Consider the following 26,461-nt stretch of genomic DNA (forward strand, 5'->3'; position numbering starts at 1 on the left):
CTTTTGCTTTTGTTATTTTTTTAAACATTTCTTTTTTTGTTTTGTTTTTGGGTCCGGTCGTGGGGCCTGAACTCTGGGCCTGGGCGCTGTCCCTCAGCTCTTCAGCTCAAGGTAAGTGCTCTACCACTTGAGCCACAGCGCCACTTCCGGCTTTTTTCTTTTTGCTTATGTGGTGCTGAGGAATCGAACCCAGGGCCTCAGGCATGCAAGGCAAGTGCTCTACCACTGAGCCACCTTCCCAGCCCTGTTGTTTTTTTTTAAACAGATTTTCACTTACCGCCTGTGTTGGGGTCCTCCTAGTTGGGCTCTGGCATGGGTGAGATGGCAGGTGCATGCTATTATACTCAGTTATTGGCTGTGATAGAGTCTCAAAATTCTTACTCATGCCCTTCTTGCTCAGGCTCTCCCTCTCAAGTCGCGAGGAGGATTGGGATCACAGCCTGAGCCACTTCACCTTGCTTGCATCTGTCTGCTAACATACTGAGCCACATGCAACTTCATTCCCCGCTCCGCCCCCCCGGGGAAAAAACCCTGTCACATACTATTACAGCAAAACTTACCTAGTAACCTCCCCCGCTGGCTGGCAGCGTTGGTGATGCTTCCCGGGTCTCCACTGTGCCAGGTGTGCGTGCCCAGTGCGTTCCCCACGACTGGCCATGCCAACGCGTTTCCAGTTTCACACTGTCTCAATTTAAGACCCAGTCTGGCTGATACCCGCAGTGACAGGCTGTTATTTCCATGTTCCACCTACCGACTCCGAAGTCGAGCTCCTGGTCTTCCACTCCCAGGAAGACCTGTGTGTGTTCCTGGGGCTTGAACTCGTGGCCTGGGCGCCGTCCCACTCTACCACTTTGAGCCACGGCGCCACTTCTGGTTTTCTGGTGCTTCATTGGAGACCAGAGTCTCACGGGCTTTCCTGCCCGAGCTGGCTTTGAACCCCGATCCTCATCTCTCAGCCTCCAGCGTAGCTGGGATGACCTGCGGGCGCCCGCCCGGCTGAATTGCTTTCTGCCCGGCGGCGGCCTAGGGCTGCGGCCCCGCCGCGGGCCCGCTGGGTTTGGGCAGCCCCGGGAGGTGATTGGCTGCTGCGGACCCACCCCCCATCGCTGATTGGACGGGACCATCCGGAAAGGATGGCCGTGCGGCTGCCTCCCCGGACGCACACCGCTCCCGGAGAGGCTGCGAGGCCGAGATGGCGCCTGCTGCTCGGATGCTGGGGAGGCGGGTGCTGAGCTGGAGGCTGCTGCCGCCCGGCGTGCCCCTCGCGGGCCGCGCGCCCCGGCGAGCCCACTCCCTGCTGCCCGTGGACGACGCGATCAACGGGCTGAACGAGCAGCAGAAGCAGGTATGGAGCTGCACCCCCTCCCGGCGGCGAGGCCTCCCCGCGTGGCGCGGGCCGCCCCCGGGCTGTGCCCAGGCCTGGGCCTGGGCCTGGGCCTGCCTTGATCCCAGCCTCACGCGGGTAGAGGTGCTTTGGTAGAGGAATTGGTCAGGGGTGCGGCTTGTGGCCTCCGTGAGAGGAGTGGGGGGGAGGGGAGGGGGAGAAAAGGGGGGAGGGGAAGGGAGGGGGGGGTCAAACGCACTTGAACTTAAACCTGAACCCTGTGTAACACTGTAACTCCCAAACCTCTCTGATGATCACAATCACCAGGCCGTGGTTTTGGCATTAACACTTAGGGAACTTTGAAACTTAGCATGCAACTTGCTGTCATTCTTCATCCTTCAGCGTTTGAGGTCCAAAGCACAAAGTTGAACGAGCAACTGGAAGACTATGGTTACACATGATCTATTTTAATGTTATTATTTATCTTTGTGCCAGTACTACAGTTTGAACACAGGACCTCATGCTCTTGACTTTTCCTATCACGCCTGGCGTTCTCCCACTATACCTACACCTCTGCTTTAGTTTTTTTGATGTTTCATTTGAAAGTAGGAATCTTGTATTTTTTATATGCCCAGGCTGGCTTCTACCAACATTCTTAGATCTCAGTCTCCTGAATAACTAGGATCATAGCTACAATCATCAGCATACTGCATGGATTTCTTCATTTACTTTTTGTTGTTGTTACAAAGGTGAGGTACGGAGGGGTTACATAAGTACATTTTTTATTTATTTTGTTTTTGGCCCATCCTGGGGCTTGAACTCTGGGCCTGGGCACTATCCCTGAGCTTCTTTTTGCTCAGGATGAGTGCTCTACCACTAGAGCCACAGTGCTACTTCCAGCTTTTTTGAGTAGTTTAGTGGAGATAATAGTCTCATGGAGCCGGGCGCCAGTGGCTCACACCTGTGATCCTAGCTACTCAGGAGGCTGAAATCTGACCATCACAGTTCAAAGCCAGCCCAGGCGGGAAAGTCCACATGAGACTCTTACCTCCAATAAACCACTAGAAAACTGGAAGTGGTGCTGTGGCTCAAGCGGTAGAGCGCTTGCCTTGAACTGGAATGCAGGGACAGCAGCACACAGGCCAAGTTCAGGCCCCACGACCTACCCTCCCTTCCCCCCCCCCAAAAAAAAGAGTCTCATGGAGTTTCCCACTGGGGCTGGCTTCCAACCAGGATCCTCAGCTCTCCATTTCCTGAGTAGCTAGTATGACAGGCGTTAGCCACCAACACCTGGCATAAATACATTTCTTTTTTGACTTTGTCATCCCTTTGCTCTCTCTCTCTTTTTTTTTTTGTCAGTCGTGGGGCCTGAACTCTGGGCCTAGGCACTGTCCCTCAGCTCTTAAGTTCAAGAGTAGAGCTCTACCACTTGAGCCATAGCACCACTTCCGGCTTTTTCTGCTTATGTGGTACTGAGGAATTGAACCCAGGGCCTCATGCATGTAAGGCAAGCAGTCTACCAATAAGCCACCTTCGCAGCCCTCCTGGATTTCTTTTAAGACCATTGTTTTCTCTGGAGAAACCAAGAAAAACCTCTAGTAGCAAATACCACTTATGTATATATTAAGCAACTGTAAGAGACTGCCTAGCAGAAATACTTAGGATAAAATTAAATGACATAGGGCTGGGAAGGTGGCTCAGTGGTAGAGCACTTGCCTTGCATGCACGAGGCCCTGGGTTCGATTCCTCAGCACCACATAAGCAGAAAAAGCTGGAAGTGGTGCTGTGGCTCAAGTGGTAGAGTGCTAGCCTTGAACTGAAGAGCTGAAGGACAGCATCCAGGCCCAGAGTTCAGGCCCCAGGACTGGACCCAAAAAAAAAAAATTCTGACATATGATCTGTTTATGTCTGGTGTTCACTAGGGGAAGTATATTTGCTATGCTCGGTTCACATAATTTGGAGAAAGAATATGAAAAATCCCATCTAGGGTCTGTTCTGTTTGAATTCTAAAGATCCCACCTGGTTATTCCATTAACTGTGCTCTCTGAAGCCAAACTGTACTGTCTGGTTTTGTGGGCCATTATTTACTTTCCTGTAAGTCCTATGGAATAATGACGAGGTATGCATCTTTGGGCCAAACTTAAAGAAATTAACTTTCTCATAGTTTCTAACATTTGACATTTAGTGTTTAAGTTGAATGCTGCTTTGTACCATTCATTGGTAAAGAAACTAAATGTTTGCCAATCAAAGGTTGGGGGGAGGGGTGGTGTGTGTGTGGTGTGTGTTGTTTTGTTTTTGTTGATTTGGGGGCTTGAATTTTTTTTTTTTGTGGGTCATGGGGCTTGAACTCTGGGCTTGGGCCTTGTCCTTATGCTCTTCAGCTTAAGTTGAGCACTCTACCATTTGAACCACAGCGCCACTTCCGGTTTTCTAGTGGCTTTATTGGAGATAAGAGTCTCATGTGGACTTTCCTGCCCTTGCTGGCTTTGAACTGTGATCCTCAAATCTCAGCCTCCTGAGTAGCTGGTATTACAGATGTGAGCCACCGGTGCCCGGCAGGGCTTAGATTCTTAACCTTGGGGCCTTGGTGCTGTCCCTGAGCTCTTTTATTCAAGGCTAGCAGCTCTACCACTTGGAACCACAGTGCTACTTCCAATTTCCTGGTGATTAGTTGGAGATGAGACTCTCACAGACTTTTCTGCCTGGGTTAACTTTGAATCACAGTCCTCAGATCTCAGCCTCCTGAGTAGCTAGGATTACAGGCATGAGCCACCAGCACCCCACTGCCCTCTACCACTTTGAGCCACAGCACCACTTCTAGTTTTCTGGTGGCTAATTGTAGATAAGAGTCTCACAGACTTTCCTGCCCGGGCTGGCTTTGACCTATGATCTTCATCCTCAGATCTCAGATCTTGAGTAGCTAGGATTACAGGATTAGGATTACAGCTAGGATTATGAGCCACCAGTGCCCAGCTCAAATGTCATTTTAATGTATAGATCCAAATACTGTAAAGTGGATTATTTTAGGTTATAGGTTGTATTTTATAATGGTTCTATATAGCAGTTTGAGGCTAAAGGCAGTGTTTAACATGCAAGCTTTGAGACTTCAGATAGAAACAAAATATAAGTTAAATGATTAAGTAACTAAGTAAATCTTATCCTTGTGATCAGAATAAAGATGATTTTCAAAATAAAGGAAGGAAGGAAGCAAGGAAAGAAGGGAGGCAGGGACAAAGCAAAGGTTTACAAGAGCTCTTGGCTGGGGGCGGGGCAGCAGCAGCATGAGAGGAATGTGGCTCTTCTCTAGCAGGTCTAGATACTTTGCACATAGATCTGGAAACCCCAGATGTGTTTGAGTGCTTAGTCAACAGAGAGAAGTTCTTTGAATATACCAAGTTTCAATCTTAACATCTTGGAGTTTGATCCTAAGGGGTCCTGGAACCTGTACCCAGAGCTTGAGCACTGTCCCTGAGCCTTTTTGTTCAAGGCTAATAATAATGCTTTACCACTTAAGCCACCACAGAAGAGAGTCTCACAGACTTTCTTGGACTGGTTTTAAACCTTGATCTTCAGATCTCAGCCTCCTGAGTAGCTAGGATTACTGGTGTGAGCCACTGGTGCCCGGCTGACCTGATACATTTGGGTGAGTTACATGGGGCGGTGGCTTGCAGTCTGGATCCCTGGAGCTGGCTCTGTGACACTCCTCTTGCTAGCAGTAATGTGAATGTGTCTGTGGTATCTGTCCACCCCTCTCCCTCCAGCTTCGTCAGATGATGGCTAAGTTCCTTCAGGAGCACCTAGCTCCCAAGGCCCAGGAGATTGATCAGACCAATGATTTCAAGAACATGCGCGTAAGTCATCAGGCCCGGGCGCGGGGCGCTGGGAGCGGGGTGGACGCTCCCTGCTGTCGGGAGCCGCTCGCAGGGTCCTGTCTTCCTGGTCCAGCCACCTGTGACTGGCTGCCTTCCCCCAATTCCCTCCGTTCCTTTCTGTCAACAGGAGTTCTGGCGGCAGCTGGGGAACCTGGGCGTGCTGGGCATCACAGCACCAGGTGAGCATGGCTTCTCCCCGAAAGAGGACGTGCTTCGTGTGTCCTCTAACCTATTTCCCAAGCGAGGCATGAAGGAGATGGAAAGACCATACACCCCCTCCTCCCCGAACTTCTGCATTCTTGGCCCTGAGAGGGCGTTCACTGGGCTGAGAGGGGAGGACATTCTTCCGTATGTTCAGCCAAGGGAGCATGCCAGTAGACCCATTGAGTCATGATCCCTTGATGCCTCAACTTGGTACCTATTTTTCTTTGCTTTCTTTTCTGCTTTTATTACTTTTTTTTTTTTCCTTTTTCCTTTTCTGTCAGCTAGAGTGCTTGAACTCAAGGCCTGAGCACTGTCCCTGAGCCTCTTTGTGGTCAAGGCACAAGTGTTCTTGAGCCACAACACCACTTCCCGCATTTTTGGTCGTTAATTGGAGATCAGAGTCTCACGGGGACTCTCCTGCCCAGGCTGGCTTCAAACCGTGATCCTCAGATCTCAGCCTCCTAGGTAGCTAGGATTACAGATGTGAGCCATTAGCGCCAAGCTTTTTCTTTTTTTGTTGTGTGGACTGAGCCTAAGACCTTTATTAATTAGTATGTACTCTAGAAAGTCTGTGTGCTTAGCCTCTGGCAGACTGTTTGGGGAATTTAGAAGCAAGTAGTTGCCCTGAATCTTACTGCCTTAATTCCTGAACTCTGCCCAGCTGGTGTCTTCTAAGCAGGAATGACCCAGAAAGGTGTGTATTGGGGGGGCTGCCTATTCTCTGCCTACAGCTTGGCTATGGAGCTTTGTTGGGGGCAGTGGTAAGAGAAATGTTTGTCTAGGCCTTTAAGTAACATGACTAGATTACATGATTAATAGGCTCTTGGGTTGGGCAACATTGGAGGCTGCCTATAATCCTAGCTTCTCTGGAGGCTGAGGGTCATAGTTTAAGGCCAGCCAGTCTAGGAAAGCCTGTGTGACTCTTATTTCTGTGAGATTCTTTATTTTTAACAACAACCAAAAAAAAAAAACAACCTTACTCTGTATCCCAGGCTGGCCTTTTTTTTTTTTTAACTGTGTAGTCCGTCTGACCTCAAACTTGCAATCTCCAACTCTGCCTCCCACATACTGGAATTACAGGCATGTGCCACCTCTCATACCTCAGTACCTGTTTAGCTGCCTCTGTGCTTTCCTTCCTTTCCTAAGAGACTGATTTCTTAGATTCAGCATGAGTGAACATGTCCCTCGGGGCTTACCAGGCTTTACCCAGATGAGTAGACCTGAGAACCCAGCCACTTTGATTTTGGATCTGCTATCCAGGAAAGCTCATTTTTAATAGGGAGTTCTGAAACTCTCCATCTCTTCTGCCCTCTGCTGTACAACCACCCACTCTTCTGATTTCCCCTCAAGAGGAGACTTTCCTGCCCAGGAGCAGGAGTCATTTTGGCTCCCGAGATCCTGTGAGATTTCACCTTCCTGAGGCCTTTGTACACATGTTCTTGGCCTCATATCTGTATTTGATACTTTGGCTACAGTACCCTCATCCCTAACCTTTGCGTTTGTTGTACTTTCTCCATTCATCTTTTTATCTCTTTCTGTTAGTACTGTTAGGAGCGTGGGGATTGAGGTGCTTGTTTGCCTGTATCTAATATGTTACAACGTTTCATCATGAATACTTTTGAAAGATAGGTATGAACAGTGTCTACCCATGTAATGCTTTCACTTCGTTTGTGGTTTTAAATTAAGAATTTAGATGTTCCTATCATATGCAGACTGGTATAAATATTGGACACTATCAGTGTTAATATGTGCTTTCCATTTTCACACATATTGAACTGGGACATGTAAACTTTGATTTGTCCAATTTTATGCTGCGTGGAATACTAACCACTTTATGTATTTTAGCTTAGTTTTAATATTTTAATTTTTGGGGAGAAAACTTTTCACTTCTCTCTCTTTTTTTTTTTTTTTTTTTTGGGGGGGGGTCCGATTGTGGGGCCTGAACTCTTGGCTTGGGCGCTGTCCCTCAGCTCTTCAGCTCAAGACTAGCGCTCTACCACTTGAGCCACAGCACCACTTCCGGCTTTTTTTTTTTCTGCTTATGTGGTGCTGAGGAATCGAACCCAGGGCATTAAGCATGCAAGGTGAGCGCTCTACCACTGAGCCAACTTCCCAGCTCCAACTTTTCACTTCTCACATAGCTGTTATATATGCTAAATGTTTTATGTTTTTTGTTTTGTCGGTCATAAGGCTTAAACTCTGGGCCTGGGCACTGTCCCTCAGCTCTTCGGCTCAAGGCAAGTGCTCTACCACTTGAGCTACAGCACCACTTCCAGTTTTTTCTGCTTATGTGGTGCTTAGGAATCGAACCCAGGGCCTCATGCATGCAAGGCAAGCAGTCTACCACTGAGCCAACTTCCCAGCCCATATATGCTAAATGTTTATATGCAGAAATACTAGTACTTGAACAAATTCAAAACACATGGTTTGCCGGGCACCAGTGGCTCATGCCTGTAATCCTAGCTACTCAGGAGGCTGAGATCTGAGGATCACGGTTCAAAGCTAGCCCTGGCAGGAAAGTCCCTGAGACTCTTATCTCCAATAAACCACCAGAAAACTTGAAGCGGCACTGTGGCTCAAGTGGTAGAGCACTAGCCTTGAGCTGAAGAGCTGAGGGAGAGCGCCCAGGCCCAGAGTTCAAGATCCAGGACTGACCAAAAAAAAACCAAACAAAAAAAAAAACACACATGGTTTATGAACCCTTGTGCCTGCATGGTTCATTAAGTTTAAATTATATCTGATTCACAATTACAATTATATTTACCTTGAGCAAAAGAAGCTTAGGAACAGTGCCCCAGGCTCTGAGTTCAAACCCCCAGGACTGGCAAAAAAGAAAAGGAAAGAAAAGAAAAACAAAAAAAGGTTCCTTGGGGCTGGGAAGGTGGCTCAGTGATAGAGCGCTTGCCTTGCATGCCTGAGGCCCTGGGTTTGATTCCTCAGCACCACATAAGCAGAAAATAAAAAGCCGGAAGTGGCGCTGTGGCTCAAGTGGTAGAGTGCTAGCTTGAGCTGAAGAGCTGAGGGACAGTGCCCAGGCCCAGAGTTCAGGCCCTATGACTGGACCCCCCCCCCACAAAAAAGGTTCCTCTGTGTATTGTAATTTAACCTGATTGCCTTTCTACTCCCAGTTCAGTACGGCGGCTCTGGCTTGGGCTACCTGGAACATGTGCTGGTCATGGAGGAGATATCTCGGGCTTCTGGAGCCGTGGGGCTCAGCTATGGCGCCCACTCCAACCTCTGCATCAACCAGATTGTGCGCAACGGGAATGAGGCCCAAAAGGAGAAATACCTCCCCAAGGTGAGGGGGTGGGAACAGAGACTCCACCCCCGGCTGGGCACCAGCGGCTCACACCTGTAACCCTAGCTACTCAGGAGGCTGAGATCTAAGGATTGCAGTTCAAAGCCAGCTCAGGCAGGAAAATTCTGAAGCTCTCCACCCCAACCCTCCCCCTCCCCAGTGGGACTTGAACTCTGGGCCTAGATGCTGTCCCTCAGCCTTCAGCTCAAGGCTAGCACTCTACCACTTGAGCCACAGCACCACTTCCAGTTTTTTGAGTGGTTTATTTGAGATAAGACTCTTATGGACTTTCCTGCCTGGGCTGGCTTTGAACCCAGGATCCTCAGATCTCAGCCCCCTGAGTAGCTAGGATTACAGGTGTGAGCCACTGGCTATTTCTGGCTTTTTGTGGCTTATTGGAGATAATCTCTCAGAGTCTGTGAGCTGGTGGCTCACACCTGTAATCCTACTCAGGAGGCTGAGATCTGAGGATTGTGGTTCAAAGCCAGCCTAGGCAGGAAAGTCTGTGAGAGTCTTATCTTCAATTAACCACCAGAAAACCAGAAGTGGCGCTGTGTCTCAAGTGGTAGAGCCCATTGCCTTGAGCTGAAGAGCTTAGGGACAGTGCCCAGGCCCAGAGTTCAAGCCCCACAACAATAACAACAACAACAAAGCCTGAAGTAGAGCTATGGCTCAAGTGGTAGGGTGCTAGGCTTGAGCAAAAGAGCTCAGGGACAGAGCGCAGGCCCCAGGATAAAGCCCCAGTACCAGCACAAAAGAAAAAAAGAAAAGCATCCACCCTTGTGTCAGCACAACTATCAGCTCCAAGATCCCTCTTCCGCTGAAGGAAGGCATTCTGACTTGTTCTGTGGCTTGACCCAGTCCCATTAGGAAGGACTCAGGTTATCTGGACACCAGTGGTTCACACCCGTATCCTAGTTACTCAGGAGACTGAGAGCTGAGAACCATGGTTCGAAGCCAGCCAGGGCAGAAAATTCCCTGTGAGACTCATATCTCCAATTAATCACTCCCAAACTGAAAGTGGATGAGAGCTAGCCTTGAGCAAAAGAGCTCAGGGACAGTGCCCAGGCCCTCAGGTTAAGCCCATGAGTGACAGAAAAGGAAAAAAAAATGTTGAAAATAGGGCCAAAGTTCCCAAATAATTGAATCAGAAATTTTTTTTTTTTTTTTTGTCAGTCGTGGGGCTTGAACTCTGGGCCTGGGCGCTGTCCCTCAGCTCTTCAGCTGAAGGCGAGCGCTCTACCACTTGAGCTACAGCGTCACTTTCGGTTTTCTGGTGGTTTATTGGAGATAGGAGTCTCACGGTCTTTCCTGCCCGGGCTGGCTTTGAACTGCGATCCTCAGATCTCAGCTTCCTGAGTAGCTAGGATTACAGGCGTGAGCCACCAGCGCCCGGCTATAACCAGAAAATATTTGAAGAAGACTTTAAGGAAAAAAAAAGAACAAGGCTGGGGATGTGGCTTAGTGGTAGAGTATTTGCCTTGCATACCTGAAGCCCTGGGTTCTGTGTATACACCACATACACAGAAAAAGCTGCAAGTGGTGCTCAAGTGGTACAGTGCTAGCCTTGAGCAAAAAAAAGCTAAGGGACAGTGCCCAAACCTTGAGTTGAAGCCCCAGGACTGGCAAAAAAAAAAAAAAAAAGGTGTTGGAGTCAAGGCTAAAGTGGTAAGGGCCCACTGAGTTCAAACCCTTGTGCCAAGAGAAATAAAGATGGACATAGCTTAGTGACAGAATGCTTGACTGGCATGTGAAGCCCTGGGTTCCATCCTTAGCACTGAAGAGAGAATGAAAGAAAGAAAAGAAAGAGGGCTGGGAAGGTGGCTTAGTGGTAGAGTGCTTGCTTTGCATGCATGAGGCCCTGGGTTCGATTCCTCAGCACCACATAAACAGAAAAGGCCAGAAGTGGCACTATGGCTCAGGGACAGTGCCCAGGCCCAGAGTTCAAGCCCCACTGCTGACGAAAGAAGAAAGAGAGAAAGAAAGAGAGAGAGACAAAGAAGAAGAAAGAAAAAAGAGAGGAAGAAAGAAAGAGAAAGAAAAGAAAGATAGATAGATAGATGGATTGTGGTTACTGAGCTTGCAATCCTAGCTATTTGAGAGGCAGAGATTCCAGGAACTCATGGTTCAAGGCCATGCCAGGCAAAAAGTTCAAGGAACTAAGCAGTGACTGGGTGTGGTGGTATGCACCTATTCCTCCGACTATGGGGGAAACATAGAGGCACACGACTGTTGACCCCAGTGACACGGAGAAACTCAAGTGGGAGAATTTCAATCCAGGCTGGCCCAAGCACAGAGCAAGACCCTACTGGAAAAGAGCCAGTGCACAGAGGGCCTAGAGGTATGCTTACAAGGCCCTGAGTTCAATCCACAGTACTACCAAAAAAGAAGAAATGGAAAGAAGATAGATATTGGGCTTCTCTGCCTGGACTTTACTGTTACCTTGGTCTGAGACAGCAGTTTGAAGGTTGGTGTCGTGACTGGTTCTGGAAGAGGCAGTATCTGCGAACTGCCGTCAGGTGCTCCCAAGGTAGTGACTTCCAGGGTGGTGACATGGCCTGTTGGGTTTTCTTTCCAGCTGATCAGTGGAGAATCCATCGGAGCCCTGGCCATGAGTGAGCCCAGTGCCGGCTCTGACGTTGTCTCCATGAAGTTGAAGGCGGAAAAGAAAGGTGAAGCCACTCAGCTAGGAGGCCTAACACGGGCAGTGGGAGGAAGCTGATCAGAACAAGGAAGCGGCAGTTGAGGGTGTACCTTCCCCACGGTCTCCAGAACTTTCTCAGCTGAGCAGATTCTGAAGTTCTGTGAGCTGGCTGAGCCAGCTTGAGCAAGTAGTTCATATCCTGCCTTTAGGAGATCATTATATCCTGAATGGAAACAAGTTCTGGATCACTAATGGCCCTGATGCTGATGTCCTCATTGTCTACGCCAAGACGGATCCCGCTGCTGTGCCAGCTTCCCGGGGCATAACAGCCTTTATCGTGGAGAAGGTAAGGGGTCTGGGGCTGCACTCGGAGAGGTTTCTTTCTGTCTTCAGACACAGGCTGATCACGAGTAAGATCAGTGTTGTATTCTCTGTTTCTGGGAGTAGAGGTAAGAGTGAGGATGTAGAGCCAAAACCACTGACAGCTGAAGAGGAGGTGGGCCAGGCAAGGCCCTGGGTTCGAGTCTCCAGCACTGGGTAAAAAAACAAACATTGAGTCCAGAGAGAGTGAGTTAAGTCTGAAGATGGTCAAGCTGTCTACAGAGCCAGGCCGTATAAAGAAGTGTAGGGCTCACTGGAGGCACGGCTCGCAGGATACATGCCTGCCGCCCAACAGGTCTCAGGTCCTGCGTTTAAACGCCACTACTGCCGGGCGCCGGTGGCTCACGCCTGTCATCCTAGCTACTCAGGAGGCTGAGATCTGAGGATCGCAGTTCAAAGCCAGCCCGGGCAAAAAAAACTCCGTGAGACTCTTTTCCAATAAACCACTCAGAAAACCAGAAGTGATACTGTGGCTTAAGTGGTAGAGCGCTCACCTTGAGCTGAAGAGCTGAGGGACAGCACTCAGGCCCAGAGTTCAAGCCCCACAACCAACAAAAAGTAAAAGAATTAATGTTGGAAAATTTTAATAAAACTGAGAGCCAAGGGCTGGGAAGGTGGCTCAGTGGTAGAGCTCTTGCCTTGTATGCATGAGGCCCTGGGTTCGATTCCTCAGCACCACATAGGCAAAAAGAAAAAAAAATAGCCGGAAGTGGCACTGTGGCTCAAGTGGTAGAGCGCTAGCCTTGAGCTGAAGAGCTGAGGGACAGCGCCCAGGCCCAGAGTTCAGGCCTCACGACCGGACCTAGAAAAAAACAAAAAACAAAACTGAGAGCCTTTCACAAAGAGAAAGGAAGGCAGAGAGATGGAGATGCATAGGCCCTAGTGAGCAAAACATACCTGGGTTTCAGGTGATGGTGGATGGACCGTCCATCTACCGGCTGACCAAGGGGTAAGGTAGGGTACACTCCAAGCTAGGGGCCTCAGCACTTGGAGAGATGGTAGGCTTTTAGTATCACGGAGGTTTACAGCACCTTCTGTCTATAGAGGAAAGGGGAAATGGCTGATGGGTATTGAAACAAAAAGCATTTGAGTTCTCCAGGTTGGGTAACACATGCACCTGAGGCAACCAGGTCAGCGCCTACAGGCGCATGATCTGATTCTGGGTGTGAGTTCACTGGGCACAGATGTCTAAGTGGAACAGAGGAACTGAGAGTATCTTGGGAACGATGTTCCTTGGGGAGGGAGAAGTGAGGAGGGCTGAGGACGTGGGGTTTCCTTGAGAACGAACTCTTCTGGTGAGAACCGAGAGCCTCAAAGCTGGCCGCAGAGGAAACCAGGACCGAGGTGAGGTAGAAAGCTGGAGCCATTTTCTATCCAGAGAGAGGGTCTGGGCATGGGATGTTGGTGTGTGGCAAAGGTGCAGGGACCACCTGGTACTCGGGTGGGCCATACCTTTACTAGGCCTTTTGAGGGGGGCACTTCTAACAAGGGCCTTTGGCTTCCTGTGAAGGGCGTGCCTGGCTTCAGCACCTCCAAGAAGCTGGACAAGCTGGGAATGAGAGGCTCTAACACCTGTGAGCTTATCTTTGAAGACTGTAAAGTTCCTGGTAAGTGTTGTAAGAACTGAGGAGCCCCTGCCCTGACCCCTGGCCCCTCCCCAACCTGGGACAGCCCATCTCCTGGGGTTCGCTGGTCCATGGCCTCTGGCAGGACAACTGTCCTCCTGACCACAGTCCCTGCAGCTGTGTGCCTAAAGCCGAGGGGAAGAGCGAGGCTTTATCTGTGGGCAACAGACTGCCTGGGGGTTCCTGTCCTGGTAGTTGCAGGTGAAAGGTAAGTCCCTAGCCCTTCACATTTCCTGGCTGAAGGGTATGGTGAAACAATACCTCCTCATGGTGGCCAGGAAACAAGGTATTGTTCCCAGGAATACTCCTCCAGGGGCCTGCTTTTCTTTGTCTTGGCCTTGACCCCCACCCCCGCCCCCGAAGAGGTCAGGCATCTTGCACAATAATGCAGTCTGATTATGATTGATTCATTGATGGGGCCACATTCCCTGTGCAAGCAATCACCTGCCAGATCCCCACTTCTGACAGCACTGCGGTGGAAACCAAGCTTTCAACACACATACCTCTAGGGTATATTTCCCTGTCCAAACCACAACATCATGTGCTACACGTAAGAAGAAAACACAAATTGCTGGAAGCCAGAAGGAGAAGCAAGTTGGTTTCAGGATTATTTTCTCCTGTGACCCATGGGTGAAAATGTGACACAATGTAGCATTGTAGGAGAGTCACACACCACCATAGACCAGTGAGACCCCAGGCCAGTGAAGACAGAACCAGTCAGGACTGCTGTGTGTCAGCCCTGCCTTACTGCTTCCATCCACCGTCCTGGTAAAGCACGCTGTGGTTAGACGAAGCATCTGGAAGGGAGAGTCTGTGCAGATCCTGGTTTGTTTTTTTTGTTTTTGTTTTTTGGTACCAGTTCTAGAGCTTGAACTCTGGGCCTGGGACCTGTCCCTTAGCTTTTTTGCTCAAGGCGAGTCTCACAGACTTTCTTGCCTGGGCTGGCTTTGAACCACAATCCTCTGATTTCGGCCTCCTGAGTAACTAGGATGACAGGCATGAACCACCGGTGCCCAGCCAGAACTTTTACAGGAAGGAAAAGCTTCAAGTCTGTGGTGCCCTGCCTTTCTGTGCTATTAACCCGTCCATTCCTATGGCCAGCCTGGGGCAGGTGCGCAGCAGGCTCCGTCACTAACACTGAACAGCAGCTTTCCTGGCCCATCCTGCTGGGAGGAGAAGCTGGGCTGCAGTGGACAGCTCAGGGGAGTGGAATTCTCTGGTTTCTGTCCAGGTTGCAGGTGTAGAAAGAACCAGCTTGGGGTGATTCCTTCTTTCCCCCTCCAGGGTGAATGGAGAGTATTTAACATCAGGGAGGTTTGAGTCTAGTGTTGTGGGGGATGCCAGGACGCCCTAGAAACTCAACTTCTGGTTGGAATCCTAGTTCAAGGCTAACTCCCACATTGTAGCACTGGAGTGACTTTTTCTGCAAGTTGAACACATGGCACCCCTCTTTCCCTAACGATGTCTCTGCGCAGCTGCCAGCATCCTGGGCCAGGAGAGTAAAGGGGTGTACGTGCTGATGAGCGGGCTGGACCTGGAGCGCCTGGTGCTGTCGGGAGGGCCCCTAGGGTAAGTGTGGGGCTGAGCCCCGAAGCCTGGGCGAGCCTGGGCGAGCGGCAGGGAGACCGCAGGTCAGTGGGAGGCTTGGGGGCCCTGAGCACTTCCGGTCAAAGGTCGCCCTCCCAGTCCTGGAGACAGCCCACGCCCATGGTGCCTCACTGTTACCACTGAAGGGAAGTGACATCGGGTGGCAGACAGGCCCCAGGGGCAGTACAGCCATGCAGTGCAGTGTAAATTGCCAGGCCAGGCACCTCCCGCCCCCTCCTGCCCCTTCCTATCCTCTCCTGTCCCCTCCTGCCCCCTCCTGCCCCCTCCTGTCGCCTCCTGCCCCCTCCTGCCCCCACCTGCCCCCTCCTGCCCCCACCTGTCCCCTCCTGCCTCCTCCAGCCCCCACCTGCCCCCTCCTGCCCCCTCCTGCCCCCACCTGCCCCCTCCTGCCCCCTCCTGCCCCCACCTGCCCCCTCCTGCCCCCTCCTGCCCCCTCCTGCCCCCACCTGCCCCCTCCTGCCCCCTCCTGTCCCCTCCTGCCCCCTCCTGCCCCCACCTGCCCCCTCCTGCCCCCACCTGTCCCCTCCTGCCCCCTCCAGCCCCCACCTGCCCCCTCCTGCCCCCACCTGTCCCCTCCTGCCCCCACCTGTCCCCTCCTGCCCCCACCTGCCCCCACCTGCCCCCTCCTGTCCCCTCCTGCCCCCTCCTGCCCCCTCCTGTCCCCACCTGCCCCCTCCTGTCCCCTCCTGCCCCCTCCTGCCCCCTCCTGCCACCACCTGCCCCCTCCTGTCCCCTCCTGTCCCCTCCTGCCCCCTCCTGCCCCCTCCTGCCACCACCTGCCCCCTCCTGTCCCCTCCTGCCCCCTCCTGTCCCCTCCTGCCCCCTCCTGCCCCCTCCTGTCCCCTCCTGCCCCCACCTGCCCCCTCCTGCCCCCTCCTGCCCCCTCCTGTCCCCACCTGCCCCCTCCTGCCCCCTCCTGCCCCCTCCTGCCCCCTCCTGTCCCCTCCTGCCCCCACCTGCCCCCTCCTGTCCCCTCCTGCCCCCTCCTGCCCCCCTCCTGCCACCACCTGCCCCCTCCTGTCCCCTCCTGTCCCCTCCTGCCCCCTCCTGCCCCCTCCTGCCACCACCTGCCCCCTCCTGTCCCCTCCTGCCCCCTCCTGTCCCCTCCTGCCCCCTCCTGCCCCCTCCTGTCCCCTCCTGCCTCCTCCTGTCCCCTCCTGCCCCCACCTGTCCCCTCCTGCCCCCACCTGCCCCCTCCTGTCCCCTCCTGCCCCCTCCTGCCCCCTCCTGCCCCCTCCTGCCCCCACCTGCCCCCTCCTGTCCCCTCCTGCCCCCTCCTGCCCCCTCCTGCCACCACCTGCCCCCTCCTGTCCCCTCCTGCCCCCTCCTGTCCCCTCCTGCCCCCTCCTGTCCCCTCCTGCCCCCTCCTGCCCCCTCCTGCCCCCACCTGTCCCCACCTGTCCCCTCCTGCCCCCACCTGCCCCCTCCTGCCCCCACCTGCCCCCACCTGCCCCCACCTGCCCCCTCCTGTCCCCACCTGCCCCCACCTGCCCCCACCTGCCCCCACCTGTCCCCTCCTGCCCCCACCTGTCCCCTCCTGCCCCCTCCTGCCCCCTCCTGCCCCCTCCTGCCCCCACCTGTCCCCTCCTGCCCCCTCCTGCCCCCACCTGCCCCCTCCTGCCCCCTCCTGCCCCCACCTGCCCCCTCCTGTCCCCTCCTGCCCCCTCCTGTCCCCACCTGTCCCCTCCTGCCCCCACCTGCCCCCTCCTGTCCCCTCCTGCCCCCACCTGCCCCCTCCCGCCCCCTCCCATCCCCTCCCGTCCCCACCTGCCCCCACCTGCCCCCTCCTGCCCCCTCCCGCCCCCTCCCGCCCCCTCCCGTCCCCTCCCGCCCCCACCTGTCCCCACCTGCCTCCTCCTGCCCCCACCTGCCCCCTCCTGCCCCCTCCTGCCCCCACCTGCCCCCTCCTGTCCCCTCCTGCCCCCTCCTGCCCCCTCCTGCCCCCACCTGTCCCCTCCTGCCCCCACCTGTCCCCTCCTGCCCCCTCCTGCCCCCTCCTGCCCCCACCTGCCCCCTCCTGCTCCCACCTGCCCCCTCCTGCCCCCACCTGCCCCCTCCTGCCCCCTCCTGCCCCCTCCTGCCCCCTCCTGTCCCCTCCTGCCCCCACCTGCCCCCTCCTGCCCCCTCCTGTCCCCACCTGCCCCCACCTGCCCCCACCTGTCCCTTCCCGCCCCCTCCTGCCCCCTCCCGCCCCCTCCTGCCCCCACCTGCCCCTCCTGCCCCCTCCTGTGCCCTCCCGCCCCCTCCCGCCCCCTCCTGCCCCCTCCTGCCCCCACCTGCCCCCTCCTGCCCCCTCCTGCCCCCTCCTGCCCCCTCCTGTCCCCTCCTGCCCCCTCCTGCCCCCTCCTGTCCCCTCCTGCCCCCTCCTGCCCCCACCTGCCCCCTCCTGCCCCACCTGTCCCCACCTGCCCCCACCTGCCCCCACCTGTCCCCTCCCGCCCCCTCCCGCCCCCTCCCATCCCCTCCCGTCCCCTCCCGCCCCCTCCTGCCCCCTCCCATCCCCACCTGCCCCCACCTGCCCCCACCTGCCCCCTCCTGCCCCCTCCTGCCCCCACCTGCCCCCACCTGCCCCCACCTGTCCCCTCCTGTCCCCACCTGCCCCCTCCTGTCCCCTCCTGCCCCCACCTGCCCCCTCCTGCCCCCTCCTGCCCCCTCCTGTCCCCTCCTGCCCCCACCTGCCCCCTCCTGTCCCCACCTGCCCCCTCCTGCCCCCACCTGCCCCCTCCTGCCCCCTCCTGCCCCCTCCTGCCCCCTCCTGTCCCCTCCTGCCCCCACCTGCCCCCTCCTGTCCCCACCTGCCCCCTCCTGTCCCCTCCTGCCCCCACCTGCCCCCTCCTGCCCCCTCCTGCCCCCTCCTGCCCCCTCCTGCCCTTTCCTGCCCCAACCTGCCACCATCTGTCTCCTCCTGCCCCCTCTTCCTGCCTGTCCGCTCTCCTGCCGTTCCCCCCTCTGGGTTCGGGGAGAGGGTGCCAGTGCCAGGCAGAGGCGTGGGGGTGGCAGCGTCCCTGGGCGCAGCCTCTTAGCTCGCCGCGCCTCCCCCTGCAGGCCTTGCGCCCTGGAGCAGCGCCTTAGCTCACCGCGCCTCCCCTGCAGGCCTTGCGCCTGGCACTGTGTCACGCCGCCAGGCAGGGGCATGGCGGTACCGAGCTCGGCCCGTCTCCCTCCTCCCTGCTCCCCGCAGGCTCATGCAGGCTGTCCTGGACCACACCATTCCCTACCTGCACGTGCGGGAAGCCTTCGGCCAGAAGATCGGCCACTTCCAGGTGAGTGGGCTGCTTTGGCCTGCATCGGGTCCCTGAAAGACCCCGCATACTGACCCGAGACCTCCCTTGCCCAGCTGATGCAGGGAAAGATGGCTGACATGTACACTCGCCTCATGGCCAGTCGGCAGTACGTCTACAATGTGGCCAAGGCCTGTGACGAGGGCCACTGCACTCCCAAGGTGAGGCCCGGCTGCCCCGGAGGGAGGGGCTGTGGCCAGCTGCTGCCCTGGCTGCCCGGCCCGGCCCGGCCCGGCCTCACTGAGCCACTGAGCCACGCCTCCGCCCGCAGGACTGCGCCGCCGTGATTCTTTACGCAGCCGAGTGCGCCACACAGGTTGCCCTGGATGGCATTCAGTGTCTGGGTGAGTGAACCACACACTGTGGAGATTCGATATCAGCCAGGGCATAGACTCAAACCACATGGGTTTGGGTTTGGATCCTAGTTCTGCCATACCAGTCTCTTCCCATCGCCTGGCCTGTGCTCTGCACTTTGTTTACGTGATGTCCTAGCACTCCGATGGTCTCCCAGCCCCCCAGCCCCCGCCCACCCTAGCCCCTACCACACGCTCTGAGCCTCACCTTCTAGCTACAGTTGCTTCCTTTTAATTAGTACACAATTTACTCTTTGTCATCTGGGGGTTCCTTGTGTGTCTATTCAGAAAACTCAGGTCAAAAACAATCAGAAATGTTTGGGTGCGGCAAGTTCACGGCCAGCCTGAGCTGTGTAACGAGACTCAAAAAAGACCAAAACTAGAGTTGAAGACATAGCTTAACTGCTGCTGAGCCAATTGATGAGGGAAGGCATCAGTGAGTTTGAGTCCCAGGTTTGGACAAAAAAAAAAAGACCAAACCCAGGCTTGGTGCCAGTGAATCATGCCTGTAATCCTAGCTATCAAGGAGGCTGAGACTGGAAGGGTTGAACTTCCAAGCCAACTCAAACAAAACAATTACAAAAGAACTTTATGGTTGCACACACCCGCCATCCTAGCCGTGGCAGGAAGTGTAAGTAGAAGGATATTGGTCCAGGCCGTCAGAGGCCAAACTGAGACACTGTCTCTAAAATAACCAGAGCCAAAGGTCAGGAAGTGTGGCCTAAATGACAAGCGCATCTACCAACAAACGCACAGCTCTGAGTTCAATTCTCAGTACCACCAAGAAGAAGGAGAAGGAGGAAAATAATCAGCAAGGAGCCTGGCCCTGCTGGCAGTGTGGCTCAAGTGGTAGACTGCCTGCCTGGCACGTGTGAAGCCCTGAATTCCAACCTTAGTAATATAAGTCAGGCGCTGGTGGCTCACACCTGTAATTCCAGCTACTCGAAAGGCTAAGATCTGAGGATTGCGGTTCAAAGCCAGCCCAGACAGGAAAATCCATGACAGTCTTACTGCCAGTTAACCACCAGAAAACCAGAAGTGGGGGCTGTGGCTAGAAGTGGTAGAGCAATAGTCTTAAGCAAGAAAGAGCTCAGGGACAGTGCCTAGGCCCTGAATTCAAGCCCCATGACCGACAGAAAAAGGGTTTTTTAATATTTTATAGTAAAGATACTGTACAGCTGGGCAACGGTGGCTCACACCTGTCATCCTAGCTACTCAGAAGGCTGAGATCTGAGGATCATGGTTCAAAGCCAGCCCAGGCAGGAAAGTCCATGAGACTCTTATCTCCAATAAACCACCGGAAAACTGGAAGTGGCAGCATTGTTACCCCCTCCTTTGTTTTTCTCCTACCATCCCTTCCCTCCCCACCTCCAACTCCTCCCTCCCCCCCAAAGTTGTAAAGTTTGTTGTTGTTATTGTTGTTTGTCGGTCGTGGGGCTTGAACTCTAGGCCTGGGTGCTGTCGCTCAGCTCTTCAGCTCAAGGCAAGCACTCTACCACTTGAGCTACAGTGCCATTTCCAGTTTTTCTGGTGTTTTATTGGAGATAAGAGTTTCATTAAAAAAATAAAAAACAGAGTTTCATGGGGCCTGGGAAGTTGGCTCAGTGGTAGAGCGCTTGCCTTGCATGCCTGAGGCCCTGGGTTCGATTCCTCAGCACCACATAAGCAAAAAAAAAAAAAGCCAGAAGTGGCGTTGTGGCTCAAGTGGTAGAGCACTAGCTTTGAGCTGAAGAGCTGAGAGACAGCGCCCAGGCCCAGAGTTCAGGCCCCACAACCGGACCCAAAAAAAAAAAAAAAAAGTTTCATGAACTTTCCTGCCTGGGCTGGCTTTAAACTGCAATCCCTAGATCTCAGCCTCCTGCGTAGCTAGGATGACAGGTGTGAGCCAGAAGCACCCGGCAAGTTGTACAGTTTGTTTTCAACATAGTGTCTTGTACATCTCATTGTTACAATGGGTCAACCTATTATTCTTGTTTCAACATTTTATTTCCCTTTCCCTCCCCAAATTAGAAAAACATATATACAAGATGCAAGGCACAGGAATCAAATACAGTGACAACAGGGGTTATACCATGGGGGAAGAACATACAAAAGAAACAACAAAAAATCACATAGTTCATTAAAAACAACAGTGACAAAGGTAAAAACCTCTTGTGTCCCTGTCTTGGGATTCATTTTGCTTAGAGAAAAAAATAAATAAAAATGTGTAGCTGGGCATTGGTGACTCACACTTGTTAATTCTAGCTAAATACCAGGTTGGAGACATGGCTCAAATGGTAGAGTGCCAGGCTAGCAGGTACAGGGCCCTGAGTCACACACACACACACGCACGCACGCACACACGCACACACGCACGCACAAAGGCAGGACTGGAGGATGTGTGCAAATCCTGTATCATCTCACATAAGGGCCCCGACTGTTCCTGAAGTCCTGGAACCAGTTCCTAAAGACAGTGAGTAGTGACTGCTTGGCCATCTTGTCTCCTTCCTCGCCCGTGCCCATCACTTCTGCTTTTTCTTCTCTGCCCAAATCCTGCTTGCAGGTGGCAATGGCTACATCAACGACTTTCCCATGGGCCGCTTTCTTCGCGATGCCAAGCTGTATGAGATCGGCGCTGGCACCAGTGAGGTGAGGCGGCTGGTGATTGGCAGAGCCTTCAATGCCGACTTCCACTAGAGCCAGGCCTGCCGCCGGAGCGCCCGCACCTAGGGGCCTTTGGGGAGGCCACGGGGCAGCCTCTGAGCGAGCGAGCGAGGCTGCCCAGCGGCCTGGCTACGGGCCTCACCCCCAGGCCAGGAAAGCTGCAAATGGACTGTTGTGGAAGTGCATTGCTCCTGGGGTGGGGGGGAGCTTGGTGAACTCTGTGCCCTGGCTCTTCAGCGTGGGGGACCTGATGGCCCCTGGGGTGGGGGGTGGCCTGTGGGGGTGCAGGTGAAACTTCTTTTGTGAGTAACTCGTAAAGGGAGCTTCTGCTCCAGTTCAGCAGCCGCGCCGCCTCTTCTGGGGAAAGCAGCCAAAAATCTCCCCGTTGCTTCTCGGGCGTGGCGCCCGGAGCTGACCGTGCGGCGGTCAGCGGCGGGGCCCAGGGTCCTCCTGGGAGGCAGCCCCGAGTCCCCCCTGCACCACTGCCACCAGCACGGGCACCAGCCTTTCCCGATTGTGTGGCCTTCTGCTGCCGACCGCGCGCAGGCCCGGGCCGGCCCCGGCTGCCTGGCTGCCTGGCCCCCGGCCAGCCCTGGCGGCTGTGTACATTTCTTCGGACGCTCTACGGCTGATGTTGTTACCGCTGCACAGTGGCTGCTGCCATTTTGTATTAAACATGTTGTAAAGCAAACCCATCTGCTCCCGAAGCGCTGCCGCGAGGAAGCAACCTCCCCACTGCCTCCCTCCCGTGCGCTCCAGCACCTGTGCTTGGCGGGGCCTGGCCGAGGGCCCTCCCATCATCCCCGGGGTGGGGGTGGGGTGGGGACAGCACAGCGGGAGAGCTGGCCCCCACAGGGAGGTCAGCCATCTCCCTGTGGTTGCGTTTGCTTGGGTGGTGCTGGGGATGGAGCCAAAGCCGCAGGCCTGCGCAGCAATGCCCAGCCTCCTGGCCGTGCCCTGCGATTTTTAAAGGAAAGCGGGTGGGGTGGGGTCCAGTCTGGTAGCTTTAATCCTGGGGCGTGAGGTGGTGGTTTGCTTTGGTTTTGAGATCTGCCTCTGCCTCCTTCATCCCTGGAATTACAAGTGGGCACCAGCACCCCTAAATACATCCCTACAAGCGGGCACCAGCACCCCTAAACACATCCCTGAGATTTTTTTTGTCTTTTAAGTCAAAAGCTGGACTGGGAAGGTGGCTCAGTGGCAGAGTGCTTGCCCTGGGTTCGATTCCTCAGCACCACATTCGCCGGAAAAAGCCAGAAGTGGCGCTGTGGCTCAAGCGGTAGAGCACTCGCCTTGAGCTGAAGAGTTGAGGGACAGCGCCCAGGCCCAGAGTTCAAGCCCCATGACCAACAATTTTTAAAAAAGCCAAACGCTGGACCAGAGGCATGGCTCAACTTTGAGGACCTGCCTAGCAAGCACAAAGGCCTTGAGTTTAAAACCATGGTACCACAAAAAAAAACCAAAAAACAGAAGCTATTTGCCTTTCTTCAAGATCAGAGGTGAGGGTCCAGATACGCTAGCCACTAAAAGAAATAGGGGCCCCACTGCACAGGTAGGGAGAATCGGCTCTGGGTTTTTCCACCCTCTGTCAAGTTCCCCAGGGATGAACTGGTTTTCCTGGCGCTCGACCCGTCGGCAGCAGTGCCAGTTCTGAGCCTCCCGTCCTGGCCTGTGGCCAAGTGCTGCTCCCAGCCAGTGGTTTGAGACAGATAGGGTTAGCTCCTTGTGTACCCCCGTCGGGTCCAGCCAGAGGGGAAGGTCCAGGACTCCCGGCTGCCCTTCACATCCACCCCCGTGGCAGCACGGGGCGAGCAGCCAGCTGAAAGCACCCCTGGCTGAGACGGTTTGCGGAGAGACGGGCCTGCAGTGATGTGCAGCAGCTGAGCGCAGTGCATCACCTGTGGGAGGCATCTGGACGCCAGAGCTCCGTGATGGCAGGTAGCTGCTTCTAAGAGAAGACTCAAGCTAGCCCTGGGCGGCTGCAGGGCCCCTGGACCTCCAGCCTCAGATCCCTGCCAGATGACCTAGAGCGGCACAAAGCAACCAGGACAGGCAGAAGGACAAGCGGAATGTGGCTGTGGCCCCCAGGTACAACGGGGGAAACCCAAGCCCACCCTGCAGCCTGACACCAAGGGGAAGGGGAGGGTCCTGGGGCTCTGAGCTTCCAGGTGGGCCTCCGGCCGCCTCGCCTGCTTGTGGGGCCCACAGGGCTGTGCCCAGGCAGTCCAGCCCCACCCCGGGAGGTGCTGCGCGGCGCCTGCCCTGGCTCCCGGGGCCAGCCCGGGGGCTGTGTGGAGCTCGCCTGACCCCTGGTGGCCGGACGCGGGATCGCAGGCGCTGTGCCCGCCGCCCAGAGGACGCAGCTTCCAGACTGGAAAGGCACCTGGTGCAGACATCCGTGGCTCTTCATCTCACCCAAGGGGGACTTGTCCTCCATCACCATCGATTCAAGCGAGAAAAGGCATCCCTAACGACAACTAGGAAGGAACAAACAGAGCCCAGGCCAGTGTTGCAGATTCTCTCTGTTCATGGTTTTAGGCACTTTACAACTGAAAAAGACTTAGTTAAAAAAAAAAAAAAAACAGCAGGGGCCAGTGGTTCACGCCTGGCATCCTAGCTACTCAGGAGGCTGAGATATGAAGATCACGGTTCTGGCTTTGACTCCATAAGAGTCTCCAATTAACGACCAGAAAACCAGAAGTGGCGCTGTGGCTCGAGTGGTAGAGCGCTGGCCTTGAGCTGAAGAGCTGAGGGACAGCGCCCAGGCCCACAGTTCAAGCCCCACGACCAGCAAAAGAAATAAAGTAAAAAAATAAAAACCTGTCTCCTTTCCCTTTTCCCCTATTCCCCACTCCCAGGACAAAGCCACTTTGGAGTCTATAAGGAATGCGTTTTGGTAGTTCATGCCTCTCAGTGATGTGCTTGTTGATTGAGTTAATTGAAGGTAGTTCTGAGGAAAGTTCTTTAGAGTGCCTACATGTAATTTATGGCAATTTCACATGTGTTTCCACTTCCTCAGAGCAGCTCTGCCCACACCCATGGCCGGTCCCTGCTGTCTGCCTGCATTCAGCTGCTTAATACCCAGAACACAGACAGCCCACCCTGTTAGCGCGGTGGGTCCCCTCCACCTGTGCCACTCACATGCTGAGGCCAGTCCCAGCTCAAACATTTCTGGGCTCCACGGCTACCTTCCAGTCCAGGCCCCTCAGCCCCTTTAATATATTGAGCCAGCAAGAACTATCAAGCCCCCTCCTAAATCCTTCAATGGATCTTAACACCTTTAAGATCTAAGGTTTTATCTGGGCAGTGGCACACACCCTACTAGCCTGGACAACTCAATGAGACCCACTGTCTGTCTGTCTGTCTCAAAAAGGGCTGGAGCTGGGCTCCAGTGGCTCATGCCTGTAATCCTAGATACTCAGAAGGCTGAGATCTGAGGACTGAGGTTGGAAGCCAGCCTGGGCAGGAAAGTCCGTGACACTCTTATCTCCAATAAACCACTGAAAAAGAAAATCCAAAAGTGGAGCAGTGGCTCAAATGGTAGAGCACTACCCTTGAGCAAAAAGCGGTGCCTGTGACTCACACCTATAACCCTAGCTACTCCGGAGGCTGAGATCTGAGGATCATGGTTCAAAGCCAGCCCGTGAGCCTCATATCTCCAATTCACCAGAAAACCAAGAAGTGGTGCTGTGGCTCAAGTGGTCAAGCGTTCACCTTGAGCTGAAGAACTCAGGGACAGCTCCCAGGCCCGGAGTTCAAACCCCAGGACCAGCAAAAAAAAAAAAAAAGCTGGAGGTGTGTCTCAGCTGTAAAGCACTTGCCTAGCTAGTGTGACGCCCTAAATTCAAACTCTAGTATCACACACACACACACACACACACACACACACACCCTGATGATTTGCCAGGCAAATACAATTCTGATCCACCTTGACCTTCCCTGCTCTCTGTCTTCCTCTTCTCCCTGCTGAGTGTATATGTTCCTGCCAAGTGGTCTATGTCTTATGCCAGGCCTTACCCTCTGCTCAGGAGCCCCAAGAGCCCTGCACTGTGTTGTAGCTTCTCTTTCCATAAAGCCCGGCTCCAGGGCTCTTTCCCCAAGGCTTCTCCCCAGCATTTCCCCATTCTTCTCTCCCCACCTGACTCCTGGTGCCTTCCTCCTCCCTTGTTCGGCCCATTTGCATCGATGGGCCTTGCCACTCAGTTGTATTTGTTTCCTGCGTGGTGTCTGTTTGCCCTGTGTTAGGTTGTGAGTTCAAGGGCTAGGAAGTGTCCTTTCAGTCTCTGACACTAAGCCATGCCGGATCCTTGCTACTGTTTACTGGGAGAGTAGACAGGTGGCCATCTGATCCTAGGCTCCTGTGTTGCTGGTAGCTCAGTTATTTGTGTTCAGGGCCCTGGTATACTGTCAGACCTTTGAGGTCAAAGACCATCACCTGCTGAGCCTGGTGGTGCATACCTGTCTTCTCAGCGTCGTGAGAAATGCAGGATCTCGAGTTGAGTTTGAGGCTAGCCTGGTCTACCTGGTGACCTGGGGAAAGCCTGCGTCAACACGCGCACATCCACCATTCCCAGTTCCTTGAATCCTGCACAGCACCCAGTGCTTGCAGAAAGTGCTTGGTGGATGTGTTCATGCTGAATGAGGGAAAGAACAGGTGGTCCAGAGCCCAGGCCTAATCCCAGACTTGGCACAAACAGCAGGTCCAGCCGGCTTCGCTTGGCCCCGCTCTCTCCAGCCCTTCCCACCCTGGAGTAGCCAGGGCCTCGCTGCCCAGGAGAGGCCCTCACCCCCCATCGTCCTCTGAGCCACTCAGGAACTGGAGTTGTAAGGGACCTCCTCCTCCTCCCCCCCCCCCCCCCCACACACACAGACACTTGGGAATAGAAATGGAGGCTGGATGGAAAAGTAGGGGAGGGGTGAAATGCACAGCGTGTATGGAGGAGTACAGAACCTGCAGATACGCAGTGTGAAAAAATAACGAAAGCTGAGTGTGGCGATGCCGGCCTGTAATTCCAGTACTTGTGAAGCTAAGACAGGAAGATTGGGAGTTCAAGGCCAGCCAAAGTAACATAGTGAAACAAGTTTCAGAAACAAAACGATAGTAATAAAACTCCTGTGTACCCACGGGAAGTATCCCAGACACCTTGAAGCCTCTGTGCCCACCCTTATTAGAGAGGGAACCCAGAGCTTCATGCAAATAATATGCAAATGTTCTATCACTCAACCAC

General features: G+C 54.4%; 1 protein-coding gene across 1 annotated transcript; it reads left to right on the top strand.

Annotated features, from left to right (window-relative positions):
• The first annotated feature begins 1,156 nt into the window (after positions 1-1,156).
• Ivd (isovaleryl-CoA dehydrogenase) lies at positions 1,157-21,924 on the top strand. The gene is made up of 12 exons (XM_042687800.1): positions 1,157-1,345; positions 5,086-5,175; positions 5,324-5,375; positions 8,529-8,698; positions 11,277-11,370; positions 11,552-11,688; positions 13,234-13,330; positions 14,824-14,917; positions 18,138-18,219; positions 18,294-18,398; positions 18,509-18,581; positions 21,133-21,924. Exons 1-12 carry the CDS (start codon positions 1,193-1,195, stop codon positions 21,264-21,266), a joined length of 1,281 nt encoding a protein of 426 aa, XP_042543734.1. The 5' UTR covers positions 1,157-1,192; the 3' UTR covers positions 21,267-21,924.
• The last annotated feature ends 4,537 nt before the right edge of the window (positions 21,925-26,461 follow it).

This window comes from Dipodomys spectabilis, unplaced genomic scaffold (genome assembly GCF_019054845.1).
Source record: "Dipodomys spectabilis isolate Male_0828 unplaced genomic scaffold, ASM1905484v1 ptg000108l, whole genome shotgun sequence".
Taxonomy (NCBI): Eukaryota; Metazoa; Chordata; class Mammalia; order Rodentia; family Heteromyidae; genus Dipodomys; species Dipodomys spectabilis.